Source organism: Felis catus, chromosome B4 (assembly GCF_018350175.1).
Source record: "Felis catus isolate Fca126 chromosome B4, F.catus_Fca126_mat1.0, whole genome shotgun sequence".
NCBI classification, from domain to species: domain Eukaryota; kingdom Metazoa; phylum Chordata; class Mammalia; order Carnivora; family Felidae; genus Felis; species Felis catus.
Window position 1 is genome coordinate 59,405,478 of NC_058374.1, and position 14,874 is coordinate 59,420,351.

The 14,874-nt window shown below is 46.9% G+C and overlaps 1 protein-coding gene across 2 annotated transcripts; it reads right to left on the reverse strand.

The window, feature by feature from the left end:
• Nucleotides 1–7,093: 7,093 nt before the first annotated feature.
• On the reverse strand, nucleotides 7,094–11,914 carry BHLHE41 (basic helix-loop-helix family member e41). Of its 2 annotated transcripts, XM_023256870.2 has the most exons (5): nucleotides 11,506–11,906; nucleotides 11,299–11,362; nucleotides 10,870–10,977; nucleotides 10,429–10,540; nucleotides 7,094–9,993 (listed from the first exon to the last, which is right to left on the reverse strand). In XM_023256870.2, exons 1-5 carry the CDS (start codon nucleotides 11,565–11,567, stop codon nucleotides 8,885–8,887), a joined length of 1,455 nt encoding a protein of 484 aa, XP_023112638.2. In that variant the 5' UTR covers nucleotides 11,568–11,906; the 3' UTR covers nucleotides 7,094–8,884. The 2 variants fall into 2 exon arrangements, with proteins under 2 accessions (XP_023112638.2, XP_044917516.1); XM_045061581.1 differs by lacking the exon at nucleotides 10,870–10,977 and having other exon boundaries at nucleotides 11,506–11,914.
• Nucleotides 11,915–14,874: the final 2,960 nt, after the last annotated feature.

Here is a 14,874-nt window from a genome sequence, read left to right on the forward strand (position 1 = left end):
AGCTCAATATAAAGTTGTTGAGTGCATATTTGAAGTCTATCTTTGCTTTTTAAACTTTCTGGATATTATTAATAACTAAGCTGTCCAGGACATTATTCATACATATTATTAAAAAGCAGACAATAATGAAGTCGTCTTGTGCTTTGTGAATGTCTGTTAGCTTATAGCAGTCTGTCTCCAGGGTGGCACTCACTGTACCCTTTCCACCTGACGGTACACAACCGCTCTATGATGTCTTTGCAAATACTGGCACCTGACCTGTCCAAATATTACTGGCAACGTTGGAGATCGCTTTCCATCACAAGACCAAAAACATAGTTGCAGGAGGTAATGGTGCTTCCCTACTTTTGTTACACTGCTGGGTATTCTCGGTTATCTAAAGGGCATCATGAATTCCAAATTCCTCCACGCTAATTACTGATATTAGATCATTTACAAGCATGCATGTTTCTAGGAGTTTTACAAAAATCAAATATGGTGATCACTTCGAAAAGTGAGTGTGAGACTTGATCATTTTTTCTGAATCGACTTGTAAATATTTTTTAATTAAAAAAAAAATCTTTCAGCCACTGACTACATTAATTTCCTTCACTTTACTGCACCATGCAGAATCCGTTACTGCCACAAAATCACTTACTTTAAACCTTTCATAGAAAGTCCCAATAAATTTTATCATAATTAACTAAATCCCCTAGTTAATCAGTGGGAATTCAATTTGTAAAACTGAGACTACTGAAAGCTACAACGACTCCACCAGCCGGTAACATCGACGCCGGGTTTGCTCAGGTCTCCCACCGACCGCCCGGGGTTTCTCCAGGAGGACGTGGCCCTGGGACCAGGGCAGGACGGGGTCTGGCCCCAGACCCGGCGCCGCCGGGTGTGTCAGCCACCTCCCTCCCCCATCCCCGTCCCCCTCTCCCGACCTGTCACTTCCCCCGGCCAGCCCAGGCTTGAAGTCTCCGCCCCAAGGCCCTCCCTAGGCGGCTGTCGACCTTCCTCTAACCCGCGCCCAGAAGGGCTGCACGGAAACTGCTGTGTCAGAACGGTTCGAGGAGCCCGGAGTCAGAGCCAGCTTTAATTCGGGAGGAATGACTACCTAGGGCCGGCCCGCTCAGACTCAGCAGGGAAGACTGTGTCGCAGCTGTTGGGAGGGTGCGTCCTCAACCCCACCCGGCCGCCCCGCCCGCGGCCCCGCGAGCCCTCCACCCCGCCAGCCAGCTGGCCGCCAGCTCCCGGAGGCCGCGTCTAGGCGGTGGTGGGCGCGGGGTCCAGAGCGCACGCGCGGAAAGTCGCGAGCAGGCGCCTCCCCGCCCCCGCCCCGCCCCCTCTCACGTGCCGCGCAGCGTGCGCCCGGGCATGTGCGGACACACGTGACAGCGCCGCGTCCGGCTCCTGCTCCTTTACCCCGCACGGCTGTACTTTGAACCCCGGCGTGGGAGGGGGAAGGGGGGGTGGGGAAGGAAAGCCAGCCGGGAGGGGACCGGAGGGGGAGGCCGGCCTCCGGGAGAATGATATCATCGTCAGATTTATCGCTAGGCAACCTAAGAATGCTTCTCTCTTTCCAATCCTAGGGCTCCTTGAAGATCTCAAGGCTGATGATATTATTCCCCCCTCCCCTCCCCGCTTTAATTCTCCACCAAGAAGCGCTCGTAGGGAGATTTAAGGAGCTAGAGTTGGCTTACCAGTGTTTAAATGAGTGCGTTTCAAACACAGACCTCAGCAATGGCTCCTTCGTCGCGCCCACATTGCTCTCCAGGGATGCAGGCGTATAGTCCGGTTTCTTCACCTGTTGGGTCACGTGCGGATCACCCAGCTGCGTTATAGCTCCGCAGATGAGTTTCGTTCAACATAATACATACTCGAAAACCGAGCCCTGCTTAAGGTAGTATGGAAAGAGAAGCCAGTGTCTTTAAAATGTCGTATTATAAAGGAATTTTCTGATTACCCTAAGTAACAGAAAGTCTGCAGGAACAGGATCCAGGGTGGAGTTCCCCTGTGAAAACTACTTTTCTTTTTCTTTTTAATTGTTTTTTTTCTTTTTAGGGTTTATTCAGTTTTCAGAGACAGAGCGTGAGCGGGGGAGGGGCAGAGAGAGAGGGAGACACAGAATCTGAAACAGGCTCCAGCCTGGGAGCCCTCAGCACAGAGCCGGTCGTGGGCCGAACTCAGGACTGCGAGATCATGACCTGAGCTGAAGTCGCAGGCTTAACCGACTGAGCCACCCAGGCGCCCCATGGAAACTGATTTTCTAAACGCAATACTGAACCTGTAAAGCTGCATATGGAATCAAAGTTTATTACAGGGCTGTGTGGTGGATACTGAATACCTCGTTGTGAAACATTTGATATTCTAGGTATACACATGTGCATAGCAATATGTAAAAGGCTTCAAATTGAAACTGTAGCTAAAGTTTACAACATCCTAAAAATACCCCATGTAAAAACTAGCAAATCGCCCTCTTTCCTACTTCCTCAAATCTAAATGTTCCTTTTGTCCAGATTCGTAGTTTGCTTTGATCCCTTCTTCCATGGAGAATCTTTAGAGTTCAACCAGACCACGTAGGTAGGAGGCATAGAGGCAAAGGTGGAGCGCTCACCAGATCATGTGGGGACTTCCAAACAAAGGAGGGCACATTTCTGGATGTCTCCAAATTTAGTAGACAGCAAAACTGTATGGTTCTTTGTAGAGGACCTTGACTATTGTGTCTCCAGAATTTCTCTATCTTCAATTATTGCATGCTCTATTCCATGTTTTGGGAAGGGATTGTCTGGCCATCTTTCCTTCTCCACCACCAACTATATATTCTTGCCTGTTAGGACCTCACGTGGACTAGCTCCACTCATGTCATGAGCAAAAGTCAGGCTTTCCCCTCCTCATTACTATTGCTATGGGGTAATAGCTTAAAGAGCAGTGGACTCAGAACCAAAATTCTGGTTCCAGTCCTCATTCTGCTACTTACTGAGCTACATGACCTTGGACTAGTTGTTTGCCTCAGCTTCCTCCTGGATGTTTTGAAAAATAGACCTAAGGAATCCTTGTTTCCCTTTAGGACTGCTCTCTATCTCTCTCATTTCCCCCTCTCCGGTGCTGAGTGGAGAACATGGATCATCACGTCCTTACGTGAAGGGAAAGAAGTCACCCTTAGTTTCTTCTGTAAGAAAGATCAACGGTTGAGGTGACACAGAGCTGCTTGTGAGGTACTAGGTTTTTACCCCTCTGCTGCATTAGAGATTATCATGCAATGAATGTTCTCTTTTGCAGTAGGAAATGTTATGACCACTCAGTCCCAGCTCATGGTTCAGGTCCTCAAGAGGAGATGATGGTGAGAGAGTACAGCAGTCAGGTTCTAAAGAGACTAAGAAATTAGGAAATCCTTGCTCAGACCTTAGTCAAATATAGCCAATTAAACTCCTGGTACTCAGCACAGGACCAGAGTATATCAGAACCTTCTTGGAGAGAGCCCCATGGACTCATTCACCTGCTCATTCTGTGAAAACCAGCTACTACTACTCTAGGCTGTCTCAGACTTACTCAGATGAAGGTAGCAACCATCACCCCCTAGTATTCACCTCTTTATAGCACCTACTATGTTGCATTAAGTTCTTTTAGTGTTGGTTTGTCACTCCCACTAGACTTTGAGATCTTCAGAGATTATTAATCTTTGATTCTCCTGCACTGTCACAGCACCTTACATATAGTAGGGTCAAACCAGATGCCTGTATCCCCAGGCCCACCGTTTGTTCAATCTATAGGCTCACTGAGATAAGGAGTGTGTTGCAATCAGTAGGAAGTCTGAAACCTCTTACCAGAAGCTCTCCAATGGGTGTGTCTAAGTTCAGAGGCAGCATCTGGGCCCACACACCTCCCTGCCAGTTCCCCAGAATGTTTTTGCTGGATGTGCCACTCAAGATTTCTAAAACCCAGAGGTGGGGGTGATTACACAGCAGAAGCAGGGCCAGGGTCATCCATGAATCAAAATGCTGAATCAGTTTTTACTAATGACCCTTGGTGCTCTACTCCTATCAGTCTGAGAGAAAGAAATGTTCATCAGATAAAATAATTTGTTTCTGGCATGAAAATGTCATTATTTTGTGGTTAGCTGTGGAATAAAGCTATTAGCAAGCTGCTTTTTTACTTAATAAGATGATTAAAAAATATATAAAATATCTGAGGGCTTTTGCATAAGTGTTCTGATAGGAACATTGCCAAGAATGTGAAAAGTAAAAGAAATGAAGAAAAAAGCGTTAGGGGAGAAACATGTTACTGATTCTATAAGCTCACACAGTTTAGAAAAGTGGTCCTAGGTACTTCTGTTAGAGCCTATTTATTCTAATTTTAGGCACATTTCAAATGGGTGTGGTTTTTGTCGAATGGTTTCCCAGGTCTCAGTAAGTCAGAGATAGCAAATTAGATAAGAGTTAGAGGCAAGGACTCTGACACATCAAGAAGTGACAGCTGGCAGCCTGATCGTGAGTAAAGAGATTGACAAACCTATAAAAAGCAGATATAAGAACTCAGAAAGTATTTAGTGCAGATGCTAATACTCCCAGATGACGTGCATAGTGCAAAAGTGGTGTTTATAAGGGTGACCCTGAATTATGGAGAATGGATAACTATGGATAGGGTATTTATTTCTAAGACGTGTATAAGACAGTATAGAGGACCTGTGTAATATCTTTTAGGAAGCTTTTCACTAAAATGTTAAGGAAAAAAAGAAAAGATAAACGAATAAACTTAAACATAGAACCTTCAGTTTTCTGAATCATTGTTTCATGGGGCACGTGTCATTCCTTGAAGCCAGATAAATTGGGTATCACTAAGTTCATAATTTTAAAATATCAACTTTGAAAAAGGTATAGGTTTACATTTGTTTGGAGTTTTCAATATGGTAATCACTGAAGTAGGGAAAGAAACCCAATTTTAAGACAAATGTCCAACTCCTTTCTAGGAGCCTATTTTTAAGCACATGCTGCACATGCTTTTTAGTATAAATCTCATCCTAATCACAAGAAATATGTGATAATTTTCCTTGTCAATCTCCTATTAAATTATGTGAAAAACTAGAACTTACGTTGGACTTTAACATGCGCTGTATATCCGTTTTGAACTTACACAAAGCAACACAGAACAGTAAGTATTGATCTGAGGGTCCAACAGATTTTGTTTAACGAGAAAAACATCAGATTGAAGTAAAATACTATTATCACAATAGTACAGCCAGGTTGTGGCATTAAAACAGCCTTAATTGGTTCACGAGGCCTCTGTTCATTTCTCTTTAAAGGAAAAGGCCTTAGTCTGTTTGCCCAGCCTTGTCTTCCAAGGATCTCAACCGGCAATCACCTTCCATGGAGAGGTTCAAAATTGACCTGTGACATATTCAGAAATTGGCTGAGGCCTCCTTTTACATACTTTTGAACCAATCTCAGTTGATGAGCAATAACCAAACTTATGGCCTGCATGGCCAATAACAGTGAACTAAATGAAAAATAATTTTCACAATGATAGGAACTAAAACTCCAGTCATACTTTAAATAGCTATTAAAATGTAGTTTCTAGTGCCTTAGCTCTTTGTCGGGGGAAAGGCCACTTATCAATTCAATATGAAGTTTGCTGAGAAATACATGTGTACATAAAATTAAGTGGCATAATACTATATGTATAAAAGCATTACTAACTCAAGATTCATGTCTGTCTTAGACTGAAAAATCACATATACTACAAAACATTCTGGGTAAAATTTCACCACTGCAGGTACAGGACCATCCTTGGTAAATTATTACTGGAGTCATTACTCTAGTGTTTTAATTCATAAAATAAATCAATTATGAAAACAATAATTTTCAGATGCCATATAGACAATATTATTGTGCAGCTGTCCTCACTAACTTTATATTACCATATAAGTTTATAGACATTTGGACCTAATAACTGCCCTATAAAATCTGGCCCAACACTAAGGTTTTTTACTCTATTATACCAAAATTATACAAATGCAAAAACATTTTACTGTTCTCTGATTTACTCTGCATCACTTTTGGTTCTGAAAGTAGTATGATTACAATAGGACATTAAAATATAGCTCAAAATATTTAAAATGCTACTTTATCCCATTATTCTGGTATAGACAATATCTTTCTAAAGTTCGATAAATTATGGTGCTCAAAAATCCTACCTGGTTTCCTAATGGTCATTTTTATTTCCTTTGTTCTTGTGGTTTATTTATGATGGTTCACGAATGCTACCCAGTCAATTTCAGTTTATGTGGTTGAAGATACTTCCAGTGGGAGGTAGTTTACTGACTGGGGGGATACAATAGTTCAGGCCTCTTGTGATACCTCCAGCTAGCAGTTTGATCTTAGGAGGATATATGATATCTTTGGGCTTCATTTCCCTCATATTATAAAATGCAGGGGGCTGGACAAACTGATCTCTGAGATTCCTTTGACTCCACATTCAATGACTTGGAGTTTCTTTGCCGTAAGTCAGCAGAGGGAGCACTTTTTCTACATCTCATAAATTTTGACTATTCTTTCAACACCTTTCAAAAATCAAAGGGTTTGTGAAGAACATTACTGAAACTAAAAATTGACAATCCTTCACACAGTTTATAGCAAATCACAAATTTGATTATGAATTTGAGACAAGTCTAAAGATAATTCTTTTCCTTGAATTCTATGATGAAGTTCCACAGTAAAATTATTTTATAAAGATTAAAGAGCTAAAAATATATGGAGAAATTAAGCTCTCCTATATGACAGTGTGTTTATACTGGAGAAACACCAGGCCTATCTGGTGTCAAGATGAGAAATGAAAAATTCATCAATCGTAAAAACATTAGCAAATTGGGTCTGACATCAACAGACCACGCAAGTGATTGGTAGGTTTTTCTTTTGCACTTTTCATTGGGATACACTGGAAATAAGTAGGTAGACACAGCGAGAGCCTGGAGGCTTGCAAGAAATTGGAAACGTGTGATATCAAGCCAATGACAAAGTTCTTTACCTTAGAACATTAATAGCTTTCATCCCTAAATTCATAGATATCTTAAAACTAATTGAGCAGTATGTCTTTTTAATTATTAGACAATCTCATGTCGTATATTAAAGTTTTTATTCCTTAGTAAGAATTTTAAAATCACAAAATAGTGTGGCAATATTTAGGTAATAGAATTTATGGAGTGCTGAAAATACTAGAATATAAAGATAATTTCTAGTTTATCTTCACATACTAAAACTTTCTAAACCAGCTGGTTTCTTGCAGACAGTATTTATTTTTTTTAATAATTTAAGACAGCATAAGCTTGTACCAAGCATAAGCATTGTAACAAAAGTGCAACTTTTCAGCAAATCCTCCCCAAAAGATATTTAACTCAAAATATCATTAGCACATAGTTTCTCCCTACAAAAATAGCATGTCAGACATCATTAATTGGATGTATTAACAACTATGTACATAAGAGCCACCTTGTAGGCTAAGAGTTTAACGTTGTTTAAACACAGCGTTTGAGGCAAACAGTAGCAACAGCAGCAGCAAATGCACCAAACTGACTAAAAGACCCAGATATTTTCTTCACTTATAGTCAGACTGTTGTGTCTCACCCCTTACATAACATTCAAGTGAGATTTCTCACAGTGCTACCTTGGCAACAAACTAAAAATATCTAGACAAGGTCTTGGTTTAAGCCTTATTAAAAAAAGCTTTTCTTTGTGATTATCTGGTATCTGGTTTGGTCTCCAGAAAATACATAGACTTGGAGATAGGAAGGCCACACAGGGCTTCATTCCACATCTTTACAGCATTTCCACTCAAAACTGACCAGTTTAATGCTTTTCTCCACTTTTGTTATTTAACAGAAAGAATATAGGAGAAATCATCTTGGACTTGTTTTCTTTTTTGTTTTTAAGTTCAGTGCACATTCCTTTTTTTTTTTTTTACAGCAATATTATAAAAACTTAGGAACCTGGTGGATTAAATAATGACAAGGTGGGAATAGATGCAATATATATATCTATATATATCTATATATATACACATGTGTTTGTATATATCTATAGATAGATAGATACAGATATATAGATAGATAGATATATGAAATTAAGACAAGTCAATTGATTCACGGTCAATTTCTCAATAAAGTGCTAGTAAATGTACCAAGAATGATTCCGGCCTTCCTCATCCATCTCCTTCCCTGACTTAGTTCTGACAATGGCCCAACTCCGTGTCTCTTTAAACAAGAGCAAGTTACTAAGGGATACCATTCAAACCACTTCAGAATAGGTTGCAACGCAAGTGACTGCATCCTCACTTCTTCCTCTTTGAAAAATATATACCTTTTAAAAAGCTGAACATTATAAAATACTGAAGAGTAAATTCAGTTCTAAAAGGTCCTCACTGTTTGTGGAAAGCCTCCTGAAGCAGGCAGGACACAAATGAGGCAGGCAGATAACAACTGCCTACCTGCCTTTCAGGTCAACTCCTGGGCCACCTTGCTCCTCCCCTGGTTCAATTAGCTCACCCACACAGCAGACCCTTCTCACTTCCTCCAGAATTAGGTTCTGTATTTTAAAAAACAATGGAACATGGCCTAAAGGAAGGCAAAACTTATTTGGGGGGAAATTCTTTAAAGAATGAAGTATCAATACCGCAGAGGATCTTTTAGAGCCGGTGGGGGAAGAAAAGGATGTTAGTGTGCGGAGGGTGGGGTGGTGAGGGATGAGCAAAACAGGAACTCCAAATGTACACAAAACACCTGTGTTGTTGTTGTTTTAAAAGCCTGTCGTGCATCTATTACACTTCCTCCCTTAAAAACGTTAAGGGTGTTTTAACTTATTAATATTATTATTCCGCGTGAACCCTCGTCCTGTCTAAGAAAGAGGGCGAGGATTCAGGGGGTCTCCTTTCCTGGCTGCGAGGGATCTTCCTGAGCAGAGCTCTCCGGGTTCCCGGGCTCACGGGCGCCAGCGAAGGACAGGTGGGTGCGGCCGTGCGGGTGCGGGGGGTGCAGCGCCCCAGGGGGCGCCACCTCGTGCGGCAGAAGGGTCGCGGCGGCGGCGCCGGCCTTCTCGGGAGGGGGCGACAACACCGAGGACAGGCAGGGGAAGGCGGCGGCGGCGGCGGCTGCAGCGGCGGCGGCGGCGGCGGCTGCCGGCGCGGGGATGCCGGGGTACAGTAGTGGGAACGGGGCGGCGGCCGCCGCCGGATACAGGTACTTCTCCAGGCCGCTCTTGTCCAGGAAGGGCTGCACGTAGGCGGCGGCCGCCGAAGGCGAGAGGAAGTAGAAGGGCAGGCAGAAGGGGGCCGCGGCGGCCGCGGCGGCCGCGGGCTGCGCGAAGGGCGCGCCCCCGCCTCCGCCGAAAGCCACTAGCGAGCTGAGCAGGGCGGCGTCGGGTCTCAGCAGCGCTGCCGCGGCGGCCGGGTCGGGCCCCAGGAGCGCGGCCGCCGCCGCCGCCGCGCCGCCCCCCAGGCCGCCGCCGCCGCGGGAATCCAGCTTCATCCTCTTGGGCGCCGGCGAGTCCTCCCCGGGGGGCTCCTGCTTGATAGTGACGCGGCTCGCCCCGGCGCCTTTGCCCTTCTCGCGGTCCGGCCGAGCCTCGGCCTCGCCGCCGTAGCCGCTGTCGGTGTCCGTGTCGTTCTCGGCGGCGAGCTCGGCGCTGGGCTGAGTCCGCTGGATGACCGGGACGCAGTGGGCGAGGGGCTCAAGCTTCTGCCCGGCGCGCTCCAGGCAGGGGGCGGCAGCAGACCCTGCGGGGGCGGCGGCCGAGGGCGCGCCAGTGCCTTTGCTCAGAGGAACCTGTTGAGTCAACAGCTGAGGGGTGGGCAAGAACTGGGTGGCCACGGCGTGCAAGTGGTTGATCAGCTGGACACACCGCTGCTCCCTGGGCGTCCAGCTCTCAAACCGGGAGAGGTATTGCAAGACTTCTTTGGCGCATGTTTGAAATCCGGAGTGGAACGCATCCAAGTCGGACTGAATGGGCGATTTCAGAGATCGCTCCCCTAGGATGAGGAAGGGGTGGGGGTGGGGGCAGAGGAATGGAGGCAAGAAGAAAAATACCGACGTTAAAACATCTGCTTATCACGTGGGCCCTACATTGACTAAAGTGATCTCGGTTTTTCCTCTGTATTCGGGTGATATAATCCACTGGTTGCCGGGGAGGGGGGGAGCAGGGGGGCGCTCTACTCCCAGCTGAAAAACCAAAGTGGAGAGCGCAACCGCCACTTTAAATAAAAATCTGAGTTCTGCTGAAAGCCTCTAGGATGCTTCGGGAAATGGGCACTTTCCAATGAAGGGAAAGTATAAGCAATTTAACAAATGAGACTGCGCCCATGGGCCCAAGGAAGGAGGAGGGGGTGGGGGAAGAGTCCTAACACTGCCCCTCTGTGGGCTACCCGGCTTCATCAGGGTGGGTTGGCCTCCCTGAACTGACTTACCATTCTGTAAAGCAATTATCTTCTGATGCTGCTGCTCGGTTAAGGCTGTTAAAGCTTTTAAGTGTTTCAAAGTTAATTCCAATACTACCGCTTTCTCCAGATGCCCCAGAGTCTGCAGTGGTGCAAAAAAGAAAAGGGGGCACTTTGGTTACTTAAAAACACACATTTGGCTCAATCGGCTCTCCACTCAGCACAGCAACTTAAGCAAACACTTTGAAAGAAGTACTATTCCTATACTTCTTGAGCTTTCCAGAAGACGAGTTATAAATGATTTCTTGCCTTCAGTTGTGAGCACCTACTCTTGAGTTTGTGGGAAACTCTACACTACAGCCCAAGTCGTAAGGCATATGATATTTACATTTATTCTTGTATCTCTGGGAGTAGTACCAAGCTATTAACACGCCCTTGGAGAGCAGCAAAGAATGAAAATGTACATCTTACTGTCAACTTCAGATGTTCAGGCAGTAAATCTTTCAGCTGAGCAATGCATTCATTAATTCGATCTCTTCTTTTCTTTTCTATTAATCTGTGCGGTAATTTGTAGGTATCCTTAATATACGACAATCATGGAAAAGAGAAAACAATAAGCTAAACATTTATTGGATAAAACAATACCCCTCCCCAAAAACCCCATATTATGTGATAAACTATGCCAAGAAAGCTTTTCCTTTGGACTGTTCTGAAATGCAATTTGAATTCAGGTATGATGTTTAATCTCCCCCTGAGAGTATCCAGCAAACCACTTAAAATTCACAGTTGGGGAAGCTCAAGGGCTGGAATATATTTGCGGGCAGAGCTTCGCTGTGAAATCAATGGCCCTAATTAACTATCCAGGCAGGTTATGGGGAAACATCGGAAACTTACACTTACCTTGCTATCGTCTCGCTTCATGCTCCTTTTGGGCTTACACATATACAAAGAGGAATAGTCCAGTCTGCAAAACAGAAATCAGCATCAGGCACCCATTCGGGGAGGGGCACTGCCCTTGCCCGCTCCATACCACTTTCTGGAGAAGGAAAAAAAAAAAAAATCAAACTGAAGCCTAGACAGATATTCGCAAGGGTGCGTGCACCTTACCCTATAAAATCTCTATGTTCCAGTAACTGTCTCTCTTGCAAATGAGGAATTCCTTCGTCCATGTTCAACCGCTGTCCGTTTCCTCTGTTTCGATTTTTGGGGTTCTGTTTTATAATCTGTGGGACGATAGCTTTGGGAGATCTTGGGGGGATCTGTGCGTCTCCAGTCTCTCTCTCTCTCCCTTCTTCAGTGCAGTGTTGAAAGTGTGAAGCAGTTGGTTCCCCCCCCCCCCTCCCACCGCGCTCGCTCTCTCGCACACACGCACACACACGCACGCACACTCGCGCCGGCCCCACTGCGCTGGTAGTTTGCTCTCACTCCGGGCAGTGTTTGGCCACAGGGCACGCGCGTCGCCGGCCAGACCAGCACCCAGCTCACGTGCGGAACGTACCATCCGCGGTCCAGCCCGGAGGGGGGCGGGGGAGGAGGGGCCGGGCCGGGGCGGGGGGGGTGTCGGGAGCAGGCTGCGAGGGAGGGCGAACGGCAGGAGGGGGCGGGGACACCTGATCAGGGCCACCGGAAAGGAAAAACAACTTCAGCCAAGCTATTCATCTTCCCAAAGGCGTTGCAGTCAGCTGGGGGAGGGGAGGGGACGCCGGGGGTGCGGGGCAGCCAGGGCTTCCTGGGCTTGGAAATGCTACTCCTTCAATTCGCCCGTCATTACGGTGCATGAACGTGAACGTGGCTTTTTGCTTCGCCACCGACTGCGCTGTTGGTTTGGACCAGAGAAAGGAAAGAGAAAGAGAATTCGCGGTGGGTAAACTTCAGTCCCGAAGGAAAATTTGGAGACTTGTTTGCTCACCGCTCAGTGGCCTGGGGGGCGGGGGGGGGGGGGCTGGCCCAGGTTGGAGGTTGCCCCCTAATGGGGCAACTTGAAATCCGCTCCCTGAAGGATTTAAGATAAATGGAAATGTAGTCACTGGGTCAGAATGTCGCAATCCAAGTGTCTTTCGGCGACACGGTGTCCCTGGGCCACCCAAACTTCCCGCAGCAGCCGGAATTGCGGTGCCACTAATCACAGAAGCAGATGACGACGTTTGGGGCCTCTGGTGCTCCCAGAGGAACGCGGCGGGAGAGAGGGGGGAGGAGAGGACGAGAGGGGCTACCGCGGAAAAGCAATGCAGCTTTATCACTCGCCAGCTAAACTCCGTCGCCCCTCATCGCCTCGGGTGGTGCTGCGTGCTTCTCCTCCCCACGCCCCCCCCCCCCCCGGGATAAGCGACGCTGGGAGTGTGCAGAACCCACGTTTACTACCGCTGGCACCTCCAAAGCCTCCCTCCTTAATCCTGTCTCAAACGGGTACCAGCACAGGGCCAGCAACGTGATCCGACCTGCCGCTGCTGCCACATCACTGCGCGGGGAACCCGTGCGCGCGCGCGCGCTCGCCCTGGAGCGGCGGCGCCCGGTGCTGGGAAGCACAAGCCAGCACGAGCCGGGTTACCTATCCCCAGAGCCATCCCGGGAGCATGACTCACTGCTATCGAGAGTTACCGAGAGGTGCCCGGAGATTCGCACTGCCCACGCCGCCCGACGCAGCGGGCGGCCAGGGGCCTTGGAGGCCAGGGGCAAGCTCGTCCTACGGGACTCCCAGGGCTCCCGCCCCGCTGCTGCCGCTACTCGGCTCTGCTGGGGGTGGATAGAATATATGTTGATCTCTCTTATATAAGTAGAAAGACATAAAACCAAAGGTCTTTCCTTCCTGCAGCAAGCGTAAGATTCACATTCTGGGTTATCCCCGAAACCTTCATCACTGCCAACGGCACGTGAACTAAGGGGAGAAGTACGGCGAAAGCGCACGCACCCGGGCGCAGCAGGGACCGGGGCCGTCGCTACGTGTCGTCCCCCACCCCCCACCCCTACCCCCGGCCCCGGCCCCGGCCCGCCCCGCAGAGCGCGGGTTCCGGGGACGGATCTGGGTCGCGGGAAGCGGCGGCTGGGAGGAGGTCACGTGTCTGCGGGAGTCGCGTCTCCTCCCAGCCTCCAGGAGCCGCCCGGGCCGCGGCCGTCGCGCGCGCTGCTGCAGTCTCCAGAGTCCTGGGCGGAGACGCGCCGCGTCTGGCTTCGTGACTCCCGCGGCTGCGGCGGCGGCGGCCCAGGCTCACCCCGGCAAGAGGAGACGCTCGCGGTCTGTCCACTTCATCTGTGTAGAGAGCCCTTTAAGGTCTCTCGACTTCCTCAAATAGGCGGACGTAGTTTGCATCAAACAGACAATTTTTATAATGATAACACTTAAATAATGTTTAAATACTGCCTTTATCTTAAACCTCCATCCAATCTCTCTCGTTTCCAAGTCTTTGGGTAGTTAATTCTCTTTAATGGGGAGGGCAATTTGATGCACTAAGAGCGGCGTATCCTTGCAGTGCTATCCTCTTGTTCTAAATTGGCCAAAAAACGGGGGTTGGGGAGTGGTTGGGGAGGATGCCTTTAAGATGAAACCTCCCCTTATAGGTTTGTAAATGTTTGAAGTAGGAAGAGGGTATAAATATTTGCTCCACAGCTAAATTTTCACTTGAAAAGCATAGCTGGAGTATTTAGTGAAAATAAAGACTGGATCACTTCATCTTGGCCTTGTTGGTAGAGCAGACAAGACACAAGGCAGACGTCTGACTAGGGCAAACCTTAGGGACTAATTCTGGGGAGGACTCTAAAGCAACTTAGAACAGGAGGAAAAGGGCGGGGGTGGGGGGGGGGAGAACAGGAGGGAAAGGGAAAGAAGACTAGTGGATCATGGGTGTGTTAATTTTGGATGTACACTTCTCATAATTTGAAGACGTAGAAGCCTGTTGCTGCAAATGAAGCCTTTTGTGTTATTACTTTGATCTCCTCTCCCCATCATCCTGTCCCAAGCTTCCCTACTTCTGTACACATTTTTGTTTTCTCTTCCATTCCTTTCTCTTTCTGATACCCAGCCCAAACTGTGAATGCAGTCATTTCTAATTTTTGGTTTCCTTTGTTATTCTCAGTTTTCCGTTTCTTCTGTCTTTCCTTTCCATGCCCACCATTTTGCTCATTTCCCTTTTTCTTTTCTTTTCCCTTATGTCTTCCTCTTCATACCTTTTCCCCACGAAATATCTGTTTTTTCTCCTTCTTTACAGTTTTTCTTTTATCTCTTATTGGCCTTTTTTTTTTTCTTTAACCATTCACCTTGGTAACTCTTCTTGCTTACCCACTTCCTTTAAAACCTGAGTCCTACTCCTCTTCTCAGTTTCTCACCTTCTGGAATATGAGACATAGTTTAATATTTGCTGCAAGGAGGGTATAACAATAGCTAACAACTATGTGGCATTTACAATTAGAGAACCAGAAACTACACTAAGGGGCTTTTAATGTATGAACTCATTAATTTTTCCCACAACCTTGTCAGGTAGA

Bases quoted from the DNA above. Each gene is read 5' to 3' on its own strand.
- BHLHE41 (XM_023256870.2), bottom strand. From the start codon at position 11,567: ATGGACGAAGGAATTCCTCATTTGCAAGAGAGACAGTTACTGGAACAT. The intron at 10,541-10,869 runs GTAAGATGTACA...GCACCACTGCAG, and splicing joins CTGAACATCTGAAGTTGACA to ACTCTGGGGCATCTGGAGAA. The intron at 9,994-10,428 runs GTAAGTCAGTTC...TCCTCATCCTAG, and splicing joins GATAATTGCTTTACAGAATG to GGGAGCGATCTCTGAAATCG.